This window comes from Desmodus rotundus, chromosome 4, assembly GCF_022682495.2.
Source record: "Desmodus rotundus isolate HL8 chromosome 4, HLdesRot8A.1, whole genome shotgun sequence".
Classification (NCBI taxonomy): Eukaryota; Metazoa; Chordata; class Mammalia; order Chiroptera; family Phyllostomidae; genus Desmodus; species Desmodus rotundus.
In genome coordinates this window covers 3,441,197-3,456,390 of record NC_071390.1, presented here as the reverse complement: position 1 = coordinate 3,456,390, position 15,194 = coordinate 3,441,197, and the positions used below count along the sequence as shown (strand labels likewise).

The window sequence follows — 15,194 nt, the reverse complement described above, 5'->3', positions numbered from 1 at the left end:
GTGCCTCATGCCTTTCTCTTCTGCAGGGGCTGAACACAGCAAGGGCTAGCGATGGGTGTCCCTGATGCCAGCTTTCTATTGTACTTCCCCCTACAGTCTCAAAAGCAGAACGTGGACATTAACAGACAGGCTAAATTTGCCGCCACCCCTTCTCTGGCCTTGTTTGTCAACCTCAAAAACGTGGTCTGTAAAATCGGAGAGGATGCGGAAGTGCTCATGTCTCTGTATGACCCTGTGGAGTCCAAGTTCATCAGGTCAGTGATGTTCCCCAGCTGCTGCCTGTTCACTTTGGTCGGTGTTGGGGCACCGGCATCAGAGCCCTCACAAAGTGTCACTCCAACAGAGAGCCTTGGGGCGGGGGGATTCCCTGGCCAGATCCCCCCAACACAGCTGAGCTGTCAGGACGGTGTGGTGGCAGGTAGCTCAGGCTCTGGGCAGGGTCAGCTTTCTCGTGTACCAGGGAATTTGATTGGAGAGTTTTAAGGACGTAGCCACTAAAGGTTGCAGCAATACTTCGCTTCCTGTGTTCCTAGGATTTTACATATCCAGTTCCCCAAATATCACTCTTCCCTTAAACTTGTTCCCTGTGAATGCCGCTTCTGGACGTTTGACCTATGTTGTTTCTTGAAGACGGTGGAGGGATACAGGGTCTACCCTGGTGCCTGCCACGTCGGGGCTCTCAGTGAATGTCCGTCGAATCAGCTGTGATGAGTCCTCTCTGTTATTTCTGATGAGGGAGTCTCTTCCCCATGTTTTGCTGTTGTCCCTCAGGGTGACTTTCTCTTTGCCCAGTTGGAAAGATGAGGGTTCAAGTTGTGTGTGAGGTGTGTGTCTATGACTCCAGTGTCCTCACTTGTATCACTCAAAATGTAACAAGTACGTGACGGAAAACAGAACGAGTGGGTGAATGTCATTCTCACTTTTGGTTAGGGCTTTATTTCTTCTTGACATTGGACTCTGTTTGTATCTTTAGGTCATATTTGGCTAGTCAGGCCCTGAAGCACACAGTGTTTATTTGTTACAACAGAGGAATGAATGGGGAAGTTTCGACTACAGTCAACGAATATGCTTTAAAAACCACCACTATTGCAAAGCCATTGTCACGAACTTCCGTTGAAATCATAGCCGTAGACATCAAAACCTCCCACGGATTTCGCCCAGGCAGGCTCGAATCCCACCTCGGGCGGCCTGTCGCCTGTGTTAACGGGGGAGCGCTGCGTTTGGCGGCGTTGATGTTTCTGAACTCGAGCAGAGGGCCTCGCTGGTATTGATTGTTAGTCAGTGTGGATATATGTCCGGTGTCCTGTGACAGTGGAGAAATTAACTTCCTTTTCTTTCTTTTCCAAGTGAAAACTACCTGGTCCGCTGGTCCAGCTCAGGATTGCCTAAAGACATAGACAGATTACACAACCTGCGGGCTGTTTTTACTGTAAGTGCACCCAGAGATGTTGGAGAGACTTGCTCACCTTTCTCACGGCAGTTTTTAATGACCCCTCCCCCCACGCCTGACCTCTCACCACACTTGAGAGGGTGGCTTACCGGGATGCCTATCCTGCACGGTCATCTAGTAATAATGACACCCTCCCCAGAATTCTCCTGGGTCTCTGGCTTCCCTTAGGGTCCCCAGAACAAAGATGTACCGCATTCCCATGAACACATCTCTTAAGTTTGCGTCTCAGTTTGCTTAACGTTAGTTGACTGTTGCTACCCAGGTCCTTTTTGACATGGGGACAGACAACTCATTAAAATGCTAGCAGTGGTCAGAGAGTGAGCCTCTGTGCACCCTTGACTGTCTGTTTCCACGGAACCTGCGTTGAGTGATGGTGCTCCTAAATGACTTATGGAAATTTGTACTCCTAGGACCTCGGGAGCAAAGACCTGAAAAGGGAGAAGATCAGCTTTGTCTGCCAGATCGTCCGCGTGGGTCGCATGGAGCTGCGGGACAACAACACGAGGAAACTGACCTCGGGCCTGCGGCGGCCTTTCGGGGTGGCCGGTAACCCGCATCTCCTTTTCCTTGGGGGTTCCATCACCTTCACGCAGAGCAGAGCTGCTGCTGAGCCTCCAATTTGTCAGCTTTTCTGTGGCAGAGAAAGAATCTGTCCGTCCTCTCGTGGGTGGTGGCCAGTCCCGCTGCTGCTCGGGAGGCAGCCCAAGTCCCGGAGGGGGATCGTTTGTTGGGCTTTCTAGCAGTCACCTCTCCTGGGCGGGCCCCAAGCCACATTCTCAGCCCGGAGGAAGCCAGCCGCTGGTGGTGGTCAGGCGTTCTGGGCTTGCTCATGGATTGATTTAGGAGTGAATTCGCCCCGCGTGGTCCACAGGCAGAGGAGGACGCAGTTCCCTCAACACACGGGGCTGTCCAGTCTCCATACTTGCACTCTGTTCTCTTTTGTCGGGTGACAAACCAGGAAAAAGGAGGAACTAGTCATCTCTGGAGGAGAGCGGGGCAATGCTCCCAGAGCTCTCATTCGCTGACCTCGTCCCGTGTCACTCGCGGTCACCCTTTTGGGAGGCGCTGTGCCCTCGGTGTGTGAAGGCAGCCGAGGAGTTTCACTGCACAGCCCTCGCTCTACTCTGGTCCTGCCTGTGGGCCTTGGGGTTTACGTGCTTGTGGGTGTGGGGAGAGTTCTTCCTTTCTTGTCTGCCGCTGGGGGGCTCGAATGACCAGCTGTGGAAGGTGTTCCCCACCTGTGTGACCAGGAAACTTGGGGCTTAGTTTTGTTTTGTTGTTGTTTTTTAACTACTTTTAAACAGACTCATCTTTAGAACAGTTTTAGGTTCCTAGGAACATTCAGCGGAGATTACGGAGATTCCAGAGTGTTTCCACCCTCCCCCTGCACCCACACACAGAGCCACCCCCACAGCCCCCACCGGAAGACGCGTTAGTTACTGTTGATGGACCCTCACTGTCCATAGGTTACATTGGGGCTCACTGTTGCTGTCGGCGTTGCCTGTCTGTGGGTTTTGACAGATACAGAGTGACTTACGCTCCCCGTTACAGTATCATACAGAGTTTTCGCTGGCCAGAGAGTCCTCTGTGCTCTGCCTGGAGTTTTCTGGGAAAACATACCCAATCGTTGAAATGAATGATTCAGAGAAATGGCTCACTATGTCATAAGGATCACCGTATTTTGCTGTGTATAATGTGTTCCTGTGTATACTGCACACCCACGGTTTTGGCCCAAACTTTCAGGAAAAAATCTTTTGTTTTAATTTTTTAATTCATTTATTTATTTATATTGAGATACTTGTGTTTTTGTATTATAAAGGAATTTTAGCATTTATTTTTGAACATATTGTGGTAGAAGAAATTCTGTGTAATGGATAATTACAAAACACAAGAACAGGTACAGGTATTTCAGGTACTACCTGTGTACGATGCGCATCCTTATTTTTCCCTCAACAATTTGGACAAAAAAGTGTGCATCACACACGGCAAAATACAGATAATGTCAGCGAAATCGGCACGATGAGAAAGCAGCACAGACTTCAGTGGGCTGACCCCCCCTCCCCCGCCCCAGACTCCCACAGGAGTGACGTTTGCCGGGGGGGGGGGGGGTTGGGGCGCTGCCCTTCTGAGCTCAGGAAATTCTTGCACATTTTCTTTCCTTATTTCTTGAATATAGACTTTAGCATCGCACCTCTCCTTTTCAGGCCCTGTAGTTTCCTTTATGTATAATCTGATCTTATCGTTGAAACACCTGTAGTTTTTCAAGACTCCTTTCTCTCTTTCCCATCTCTATGGCGGCTTTGAAGACATTATATTTTTCCCGCCGAGGTCTTGGGCTTCCCTTAGGTGGGCAGAGAAATCTGTGGCAGTGTGTGTAAGTTGGACGTCTTTCCCACACTGAGGCTATAAATTTTTGGTTGTTAGGGACCAGTAAAGTGTAAGTTCCTGTGAGTACAGAGGTTTCCCTGAACCCCGATGGCACCCGGGCCAGAGGCCAGTAGCTTTCCCTGCCTTTTGGTTCAAAGGAGAACCTCTCAGCTTGCACAGGTTGACGCTTTTGTGTGGGTGATGGGAATGATTTATATTTTGATTAGGGTGGTGCTTACATGGATATATGCATTTTTCAAAATTCATTGAACTATATTATCTGTGCATTTATTTAATTTTTTTATAAAGAAAAAAGTCAATTCAAAGCATCCTTTCCTATCAGAAGTTTTCTGTGAGCCCCACTTCTAACACAGGCTGGCTTAGGTACCTCCTCTGTGCCCCTAGCTCTATGAATCTTTCCGTCACTGGACTTAACCTTACCCCTCTATACGTACATGACTGTGGAGCTTCCTCGCCTACCTCACCGGACTATAAACACCGTGATGTAACAGCTCTATTTCCCTAGTTCCTCCTGCTCCTGCCACACTTGGCAAAGTAGCCACATGGAATCAGAGTAACAGGAAATCAAAGTAACAATTCAGCTCCTCCATCACACTTGCCACATTTTAGGTGCTTGCTGTTCTCCATAGCACGGAGGTCTCTTGGAAAGTGCAGCTCTAGGCGGCCAATTGGATAAGAGGCAGAGGAATTTATGAAATGGAATTCTGCCGTTCGAGCCCCAGCCCCATCTGGGCCAGTGTTTTCAGAGAACTGAACTTGTCTTTCAAACCGGGAAACGGTTTACTTGAATATAAGAAAATTCCACCGTGCGGTTTGTGCTGTTGTTTGTCAGAAGACATTCTGAAGTTCCTTTGTTTGTTTGTTTGTTCTCTCTGATTATAGCATTTCAACACCACAATCTTTGTTCTTTCTTATTCTCAGTGATGGATGTAACAGATATAATAAATGGAAAAGTAGACGATGAAGATAAACAGCATTTCATTCCCTTTCAACCGTAAGTATGGAGCGATCCACGTCCTTAACCAGATGTAATGTGGAAAACACATGTTTGTAATGGTTACCTCCATAATTAAGTTTATAAATTCAGCGCAAATAGGGATAGGTTATTTTAAGATAGTGAAAAATCAGTTTAGTCACTGTAGCTCCTGAGATTTTTGTAGCCATGAAAGAAGCCTGGGTTACGGTTTGATCTCGCTAGTGGACTATTTTAAGTGTGACCCCAGAATCTCTTGTCACGCAGGACACGCAGAATTACAACTCAGCTCTGAGCGTGAATGTTTCTTTACATAATTGATTTATTCCAGCAGCGATTCACGTTTTCAAAATACAGTACTTTCAGATTTATCACAGGAGGTTGCTGCTTTTAAAATAGCAAACTGAACGAAATAATGATGAATTCTTTTGTACAGAGAGAGATAATGCTTTCAAGCCGATACTCAGGCTGCAGATTTTTCTGCCTCGGTGGTTGCTGAGGGCGGGCTGCGTCTGTGCCCGCGGGTGGAAGGGCTTGCCTCGCTGGGCGCGCAGTCTGTAGTGGGGTGTGGGGAGCTGGAACAGCATTCGGAGGGGGCCCGTGAGACTGGTGCTCCAATGTGAGGGTAGATCCTGTGGAAAAGGCTGAAAGAATTGCTCTTGTTTCCCTGGAGATTAAAGCAAGAGGGCCCCTAGAGGACCGGTGCGGCCACTCGGGCACGGCCGCGCCTCCGACAGGTGGCGAGAGGGGAACTGAGAGTGCGCCAGGCCGCTTGTCAGAGACAGCTCCTGCTGGGTGTGCAGTCTTAGCAGAGTGCCCGGCAAGGTGATGCAGGGTGGCCTGTCCAAGCACCCGCCCTGTGTTCTCTCGTTTCCCCTCGTCCCTGTTTCGGCTTTAGTGGTCTCAGACTTGAAACAAATTTTAGTTTTTACATTGTTTTCCCATGTGGACTGAGTGGGGGGAGGCTGGGGATGCTAAGTGGTGGCTCTAGGAGTCTGATCCCAGGCAGGGGTGGGCTGGGCAGGAGGGTGGGGAGCGCTCCCCTTGGTACCACGAACCCATGCCTGGTGGACCAGCCGACCCAGTCTGGGACCGACCACTTCTTCTAGGTGATAGGAGAAGGCTGTGCTTTGGAGGCAGATGATTGGTCAGAGGGCATCCCAACGCCTGGCTCAGCAGACAGTCGTGCAGTTTCAGGCACGAGAACGCCCGAAAAGCCTGCATTACCCAGCGGAGGTGCGAGTCCGGTGGACGCACCACTGCACACCCTGGGGGCAGAGGCTCATGAGGCTTCAGTGCTGCGGGCTTACTTTTCGGTTCCGTGCCGTAGCCACCAGCCGCCCGGGGCTATCACTCATCGGGCAGTGAAAATTAACATTAAATACCGAGTGCCTGTGTCACACTTTCCCCATTTGAAGTGTCCGTTACCACACGCGGCCAGCGGCTACCGTATGTGTCCACGAGACAGGCCATTCCCATCTGCGCAGCACGCTCGCTCCGTGGGTGGAGCTGCTGCGCGGTCACGCCCCACAGAAAGCGCTGCAGAGGAAGCCGGTTCTTTGGAATCTGGACGCTTCCTCAGTGAAAGGGGGGAATGCCATTTCTGAACATGGGCAGATAGCGAGGTGAAATATGAAATACAGCTTTATAGAACGATACCATGGAGCTGCTTCCTCTGCCCATGAGGAGTGATGTAGCCCCGCTCTCTCGACCATTCTCGTGTGGGGGACACCTTCGGGTTTCCTGGGGCCCGAGTGTGGTTGCCTTGCCTGTGTCTTCTGGGAAAAGCCAAGGGGGAAAAAAAACCTGTTGGACAAGGGAAGAGGGTTCTTCGTCCAGTTTCAGGTGCACTCACCTGAATGCCACTGGGGCAGACGGGGCATCGTTAGAGACGGCACATTGCCACCATCTTTTTCTGTCTTTTAGCAAAACACCCACTTCCAAGACTGTTACTACAGGTTCACCTCTTACCACATTAGTAGCTCCTTGCCCCATTAAGGGGAGACTGACGCACAGACCGCTGTTCGCAGAGTTAGAAACTAAGGGCAGCATGGTTGCAACAGCACAGTAAGCAATGGAGCCGGTTCTCCGGGAAATGCCGTGCTGATGAAGCCGTTTTTTGGTCCATTAAAACTGATTTATTATATTACAGGGTAAGTTTTAGGAAAGGGAAGCAGAGCCTACATCTCTCTCTCTCTCTCTGTCTTTGAACTTGGGGAAGTAAATTAAGACAATGCTCAGCTCTCTTGAGTAATGGGGGCTCAAGTGATGGATAACACCTGTCGTTGGTTCTGAAAATGATTTTACACCGTCCATACGTGACGTATATTTCCTCGCTCATTGCATATTGTCCTCAGCTGTGCTACATGGCGTCTCTCTGCGCATGTTGCCTTGTTTGTATTTATTCTCCTGTCTAGTGCAGCTTCTATGAAAAGATCCTGATTCATGAGCCCCCAAAACACTGATGATCACATTCACAACTGTGTCACGATTTCGCTTTCCAGACATGGTGGTCGTATTCTCCAAAGACTAGGCCGTTCCTTTCACAATTAAGTGTTTCAGGCCACGCCGAGTGCATAGTCTTTCAGAGCAGAGTGGTTACCGCCCAAGCTTCCCAAGAAATGAAGTTGGACGGATTTTTTTTCTTGATATTATTTTTTCCCTTCACACAACCTGCCCCTGAACCTAAGCTATGGTTTGGAATTACTGAAATTGAAGGAACGTTTATAAACCTTCCTTGGGATTAGATGCCGCCCAAGCGCGTACCTCCAGGTTAGCTCCCGTTTTCGTTGCCTAGCAGAAGTGGAGCGTGGGTCTGGTGCCGTGTATTCCTTGGGGACAGGGTCGACTCGTTTGCTTTACTTCTCTTGTGTGGTTCAGCATTTTCCTGATCGATGCTCTTCCCTGTCTCTCTTGTCGCCTATCCTGTCCTTTGTCGTGCGTTCACTCACGATGGCTCTCTCGCACTCGATGACGATGATCTCTTGTGTTCCCTTGTTACCGTGGCCTCCGGGTCTCTGTGCCCCTTTGTCTCCTGTGGTCTTGGTCGTCCCGTGCCCTCCAGGCTCGCGTTGGACGACGCCATTCGACACAAGCCGCTGAACATGTCATCCCGTTTTTCACCCAGGGTGGCAGGGGAGAATGACTTCCTCCAGACTGTCATAAACAAAGTCATTGCTGCCAAAGAAGTCAACCACAAGGGCCAGGGTACGTATTCTGTTGTTTTGTTTCTGCACATGTCCTTTTACATGAACTTGGGATAGTGCGGTACGGTTTGCATTTGAGTTTGATGATGATTGGGATGGTGGTGATGGTGGTGATGAGGAGGAAGAGGGTGATGATGGTGATGGTGATGATGCTGATGGTGATGATGGTGGTGCTGGTGATGGTGATGATGTTGATGGTGATGATGATGGTGCTGATGATGGTGCTGGTGATGATGAGGAAGATGGTGATGATGGTGAGATTGAGAATGGTGGTGATGGTGGTGATGGTGATGAGGAGGAGGAGGATGGTGATGATGGTGAGATTGAGAATGGTGGTGATGATGGTGGTGATGGTGGTCCTGGTGATGAGGAGGAGGAGGATGGTGATGATGGTGCTGGTGCTGGTGATGATGAGGAGGATGGTGATGATGGTGAGATTGAGAATGATGGTGATGATGCTGATGGTGATGATGATGGTGCTGCTGGTGATGGTGCTTGTGATGATGAGGAGGAGGGTGGTGATGATGGTGAGATTGAGAATGATGGTGGTGCTGGTGATGGTGGTGATGGTGATGATTATGGTGGTATGGTGCTGATGATCATAATGACAGAGATAATGGTGGTGATGATGGTGGCGAAGAGGAGGATAAGGATGAGGATGAGGATGGTATCAATGGCCATCTTGGATAATGTGTGTGCTTGCGTGCCTGGGTTCAGCGTTGTGAGGGTTTCTTGCCGATCACATTAGTAGGCCCTGCCGAGGGCCAGCCTCCTGGACTTGAGGAGAAGGCCTAGTGGGACACAATTAAATGTTTGGAAACTGGAGTTGATGAGACCGGAAGCAGCTGATTTGCTGCCCCCTCAGTCTTTCCCAGCGACCTCTGTTCGTTCCAGCCCATTGTGAATCTGCTGACTGACTTTCCAAGAGCACACAGGGACTGTCCCCTGGCTGTTGTGTCCACTGGCTGTTTCGAGAAACCCGAGATATTTGACAAAACGCACCTCTGCACGTGCACTCCTCTCGGTTTCCTTGCCTGTGTCACCTAATCGCTGCCACGTGGTGTTTTCTGGGACACCCCCTCCCACTCCCCTGAGAAAGCAGCTTCATCTGGCCCTCATTCCCCTCCTGTGTTGTGACCACGGGAATTGTTCCTCCCCTCCCCCATCTAACACTCATCATTTTTAATCCCCGGCTGACAAGTTCCCAAGCAGCTGACCTTCTGTTGGCAGAGGCAATGAATCAGTCACCTCCCGCTGGTGACAGTTGGCACTTGGGTGACCAGGAGTGGCCAGAAAACCACTGTTTACTGAGGCCCTGCCTCCTGCCTGAGGGGAAGTCACCTTCAGAGCCCTCCTGCTGAGGCTGCTTTTAGCACAGGTGGGGAAGGTGATCCGTGTCTGGGCGGAGTCGCTGTAGACTCTGCCCATAGACTGCTGGAGCTTCTGTGAGTGGGCCTATGTCCTTGACTAGCGGCCCATGCCAGTGGGCTCTTAGGAAAGAGTTCCCTCGATTTATGTCCCGTTGTTTGAAGGCGAGTGCGAATCGAGTCTGAGGATCCCATCCTCTGCCAGAGATGGGCCCTTGGCTCTCTCCTGGTGTGAACTACCCCCTCCCTGGCAAACAGCAGCCAAAACAACACCCCCGCCCAAAATGTTAACGAAACATGACCGGTCTAGACAGAGCCATCTGAAGCCGACCCTGAACTCATCTTCTCGCAGCCCTCCCGATTTGTCCTTTCCTTGAAAGCCGTGGGGAGGCCCAATGACAGCTGTTCCCTTGGGTGTCCTGGCTCCGGCAGAGTCCTCAGAGTTTCGAGGGACTTGTATTACTACAGTCAGACAGGAAAAGCGGGGTGTGGCGTCAGGCCAGTGGGAAATTTCTCGGGAAGGGGACCCAAAGCCAGCCTCTGTCGGTCCCACTGGCGCTGTGGCCAGATTCCAGGATGCCAGAGGCCCTCGAGCCAATACCAGGGGCAGGCAGAGTGCCTTCAGGCATAGGAGAGCTGAGAGGCCGACCGTGCTCTGTGTTCCATCAGGGGGTGCTGAGACTCACACTCCTGAGAGTTAGCTGCACCCTGGTGTCCCTAGCAGGGACCAACACCATGTCCATTCCCCTTGCCCTTTTGTGAGGGTCCCTTCATCACCTGCTTTGCTCTCCTGGAGGGCAGGGCCAGGGGCTAGGTGTCCAGTCATTCAGAGGTCTGTCTGCTCACCTGCCCTGCAGGTCCGGAGCTGCCACCAGCTTGTGGCACTTTGTATGGACTAGAGAGAGGGGACCTACCTGCTGGGTGAGTGGGGATACACAGTCAGGCACCTGGCTGGTGAGCTGAGTGTGGCGGTGGGGGGGGCTCCCACCTGTCGTTCTTTGCTAGTCGCCTTGTAAGTTATATAAATGTCTGATCACTGGGCTGTACCCCTGAGACTAATATAATATTGCATGTCAACTATAATTGAAAATAAAAAATGATTTAAAAAGTAAATAATGCGATACAGAAAAATGAGGACGAAATAGAAGCCAAGTCCCTGGCGGGGATATGGTGAGTGATAATGAGCATTTGCCCTGTGTCTGCGGTACCAGTGTGTGTTGGGCACACAGTAGGTGTTCATTAGATGCTTCTGAATAAGTCAGAGGGAGCAGAAGGGGGTTTCCCCAGCTGGCAAGGAGCAAAACGTCGTCAGTGCCTGGGGACCTTATCAACCACAGCCTGGCCGATCTTTGCAGACCACAAAGATGTTTCCAGGCCAGCTGCCAGAGACGCGGCAGCCGGAGGGTCAGGGTGTGGCTCTGGGGTTCCCCGTTTGTCCCCTGCCACGTGCCAGCACTGAGCCGCGCCCTGGTGCGTCGCCCAGGCTCCCTGGAGGCGTGTATCTGGAGGAGGACTAGCTGGACAGACAGTGTGAGTGAGGACAGATGCCTTTATATTCCGATGGGCACTTCAGGTCCCTCATAGCTGAGTGACCAGGGAGCAAGCAGCCCAGGCCCCAGAGGACTCAGGGACAGAGCCCCTGACGTGCCAGCTGCCAGCGACAGCCTGCCCTCCGACCTGGGCGCAAAGACCATCCTTGAAAAGGGCTGATGGAGCCGAGCATCTGCTCCATCTCCTGCCTTTGATTTTGTCCGGCGCCTGCTGTGTTCTTCCCTGTTCTTGTTATGTCCCGCCACATCGCTGCTCGGGAGTGTTTTCTGTAAAAGGTGCTTCCCCATCAGCCTTCCGAGGAGGCAGAGTGGGGCAGCGTCCTTTCATCTCGCTGAGAGGGTTTGAAAGTCTTTCTCGTACAGGTTGGGGGAAGAGCTGAGTGCTGGCCAGAACACTTGTTCTCCTGTGCTGCCACACTGGGAGGTGGGGACCGGCGGCGGCCGTCCCCATCCTGTGGGGCTGGCCCAGGGGTGGCCCGCAACTCAGCACGCCTCTCCCTGCCTTCTGGGACCTGGGCTGTCGCTTAGTGGTTTGAGACTTTGGTGGGTTAGTGAGGCTGTGGGTCTACCTCCTAAGTTCTCCTCCACTGTCCTTGGGAGAATGAGAAGCCATAGCCTTTCAGCCCACGCCCGGGAAAATGCTGCCTTCTGAGTGATGCTAAATGCGCATCTGCTCGAAAGCGCCATTGGTCCCGGGCAGGCGTGGCGCACAGCTGTCGTTGATGTGCTCCCCTGTCCGTGAAGCGCCTCCCGAGCAAGACTGGAGTCCCCACTAATCAGACACAGGTGATTCCCCCAGGCCGGCCACCTTTTTCTGGTCCCTGTCTTTGTCATACACCAGGGGCCCCCGACCTCCTGACCTGTCAGGAACCAGGGGCCACATGGCGGGAGGTGAGCTTGAACATAATGCGCCCGGATCATCCCAAGACCATCCCCCCACTCCAGTCCGTGGAAAAATTGTCTTCCATGAACCCGGTCCGGTGCCAAGAAGGTTGGGGACCGCTGTCACACACTGTGTTTTCTGTTACGGCACTGCACTGTGAATGAGACGTTGCTCCTTCGTCGAGGCTGCCTCTGTGATGTCTCCTTTTAAAAACGTATGAGCTGAAACGTGACCCAAGCACCCTTTGCTTCCCCAGGTCTGTGGGTGACTCTGAAGTTACTCCCTGGAGATGTCCACCAGATCAGAAAGGAGTTTCCCCATTTGGTGGACAGGACCACTGCGGTGGCCCGGAAGACGGGCTTCCCGGAGATTATCATGCCCGGTAAGAGCTACGTCCTTCCGCGTTTCTGAGCGTGGTGTGGCTGTAGCCGGTGTCTGGGGTTGTTGCCCGGCTGGCCCCAGAGCGCCACGCAGATGGCGACCGGTGGGAGCCTGGCGAGCAGAGGGCTGGGCGGGGCCAGTGGCTGCACAGTGCAGCCTGGTTTCGCATCATTTCTACAGGCAGGTGTCTTGAGTTGGGCCGAAGGGGCGCAGCTTCTCTTGGTTATAATGACCTGGCAGGGCTGCAGGGGGTGGCTGCTCACAGAGCCGGGGTAGGCACAGGAGGGAGAAAGCGGCACTGGCCCGGAGCCCTGGCCCGAGAACACCGGACGGGTTTCTGTCAGTAGCCGGAGTTAACGTGCCGTCCCTGTGCCAGCCAGCCCTGTGCTGCCTCAGGGTCCCTTGTTACCCCCGCCCCCTGGCTGGGAGGACTGAGTGCATGTGGTTGGGTGACACACAGTCACTCAGTCCCCGGTGATGAGGCAGGGGCCCTCTGGAGGTGGTGTGGGGTTCGTGGTCAGGTTCTGAGGACTGGGTTGGTGAGATGCTTGGTTCCCTCTAGGACTAAGGCGAAGGCTTTATGACGACAGCCTAGGTTCACAGGGGGCCCCGGGCTCCCCTTAGGGTCCTAGAACAGCACTGGAACCATCTGGAACACGGTCAGTGGGAACAGAGCACGTTTGGGGAGCCATGCCTGTTAAGCTCCCAGCTTTGCTAAAGGCCCTTGGGGGTGGTGGGTTAGGTTCGATGGCTCTCACCCCCGTGGTCCCCAGGAGTGAGAGTGCAGGACCTGGAGCCCCGTGGTGCTCTGCGTCCACCTCGGCCCCTGCCTGGCACTGGGGCAATGGGCAGGGTCCTGGCCGCTGGTAGCTGCGGTTTCTCATCTGAAGAATGAGAATAATGATGATAATCCCATTGAAACATGAGACTTGAGGGTGTAAGTAACAGAAAACACTGGGCCTATGCAAATGGCCGACCCCAGAGGGTACTTACGGGTCGGCTTGCGAGACTGAAGAAGGGACGGAGCAGGCTTCCGAGTGTGCCTGGAGCCCGGGCCGCCTCTCTCTGCAGCTCCCTCTGCTCGGCTGTCAGTCCTCTCTGCATAATGAATTCCTCCTCTGGGGACAGTGCCTGCTTCCTCCCAGCTTCTCCCCAAACCCCAGTGCACCCTGAAACACAGGGCATGCTTTCTACCCAGTGTTCCCATGCCCTCACTGGACTGCTGGACAGCTGGGCGGAGACGGGCCAGGTGGAGTATAGCGTCAGCTCCCGAGTGCAAGGGTTGCGTGAGGGAGGCGTGGACACCCTATTAATCTGGACGGACACCTGGGTGAAGGAGGAAGGTGGGGCAGAGTGTGGATGTGCAGCCCTGACACCCGCTCTGCTCCTATCTGTCACTGTAGTAGAATTGCTGGGGCCCAGTCGTTGCTTTTTCAGCTGATTAAACCAATAACGGAATTCCGTGTCAAGATTAAGCTCTTCTGTTTAATACTTTTCAGTTTCCAAATAACATTCATATTAATAATCGGATTTGATCCTCACGAGACCTTGGGAAGCGTGTTACTATTTACCCTTTATATCCGTGGGATACTTTTTGGTGTGCACGAACAGTCAGCGCTCACATGACTGGTCTGGTGTTTCCACTTAAGCATCTCAGAAGCCCGCAAACTGGTGTTGAACTGATTCCCATCCAGACCCCACCACAGCTTGGAGTCCCGCAGCTAAGGAGCAGAGGAGAGGGGGCCAGACTGCCCATCATTGACACCACCTCCCCGCAGCCACCTTCCATAGGGCTCTGCTGTGTGTTTGCAGGGACGGGGCGGGGGAGGGGGGGCATTCCATGTGCTGTCACAGTTACGGCTTTGTGGATTTCAGCGTGGCCGGGGACGTGCTCCTCCTCCCTCTGAGTTTCAGGATCGCTGTGGGTCACAGTGTACGCTGCCTGGTAAATCAATAGGGACGACAGCGACAATGGGCTGGACTGAGTGCCGTGGCCCTGCCGTGCAGGAAGCGCAACACACAGCATGTTAGCGAGCTGTGGTGCATGGACTGTGTGTAGCTGTCAAGTCTGTGTGCGGCCCGTTCGTTCGGACTTCCTGGTGGACGCATGTTTGCATGTGGATTTGGGATGCAAATTGATAGGTCATGTCCTGTAACTTGGGTGGCCTTAGGATGTCCTCTTGTTCAGAGGATGGCCCGAGGAACTTCTAGTTCATGCTGATCCTAGTTCCCTTACAACCGAGGCTTAAAAAGCAGGTCTGAACCAGTAAAGTCATCTCACAATAGAATTCGTGGGGAGTGGGGGTTCCCAGGGTGCGGGGCTCTAGCCTGAGTGAGTCCCGTGTTTCCTGTGGTTTAGCTGAGGCCAACAGGCCCTTGGGGGAGAGATGGCGTGGGGGGCTTTCACTCGGCGCGCAGGCCTCGGCCCCTGTAGTTGTGTGGGTCTGTGGAGCTGTGCCTCTCTTCGGCTCCGTGGAGGGACTACAGGTGGCCTGTGTTGCAGGCCATTCTCCTTCCTTCTGACCCCCTAGACATCCTGGAGCCCTGAGGGACCTGGCGGGGCAGCAGCATGCCCTGAGCTGGGAAGGTGGCGCAGGCTGGGATGAGGCAGGCTGGGATGAGGCAGACGGAGCGAGGGCTCTCTGAGGCCACCTGTGCCTCCTTCCAGCACCTTCCTCCCCCAAATGGTGCCCTAGAGCCAGGGAGGCATGTGCTGGGGGTCTGTGGTGAGCGCCCATCTGTGGGGCTTACCAACAAAAAGTGGGGTCTCACTCGGGGATGGCTGCACAGTGAGCATCTCTGGGCCAGCAGGAGAGGGGGACCCTGGCCTCTCACCACCTCCCAGCATGTGTTGGGCCTCTGGCTGATGAGGCCTCTGTGAAGTTGTCTTTCTTTTGGGTTATGGCTTTTGTGCCTTAATAGAATTTTCAGGCTGAGAGGTCACACAGACTACCCTGCCTTGTCAATGAGCCTATTTAGCAGTGGGTGCCTAAGTG

The 15,194-nt window shown here is 53.0% G+C and overlaps 1 protein-coding gene across 3 annotated transcripts in view; it reads left to right on the top strand.

The window, feature by feature from the left end:
- Positions 1–15,194, top strand: part of DOCK1 (dedicator of cytokinesis 1) — a 374,752-nt gene that overhangs the window by 58,308 nt on the left and 301,250 nt on the right. For 2 of the 3 annotated variants that reach the window (XM_053922125.2, XM_053922127.2), the window contains exons 8-13: positions 97–254; positions 1,348–1,429; positions 1,861–1,996; positions 4,760–4,832; positions 7,876–8,018; positions 12,074–12,199. In XM_053922125.2, coding sequence (XP_053778100.1) covers positions 97–254; positions 1,348–1,429; positions 1,861–1,996; positions 4,760–4,832; positions 7,876–8,018; positions 12,074–12,199 — 718 coding nt within the window. The remainder of the gene's footprint in view (positions 1–96; positions 255–1,347; positions 1,430–1,860; positions 1,997–4,759; positions 4,833–7,875; positions 8,019–12,073; positions 12,200–15,194) is intronic. The other variant, XM_053922126.2, reaches the window with a different exon arrangement.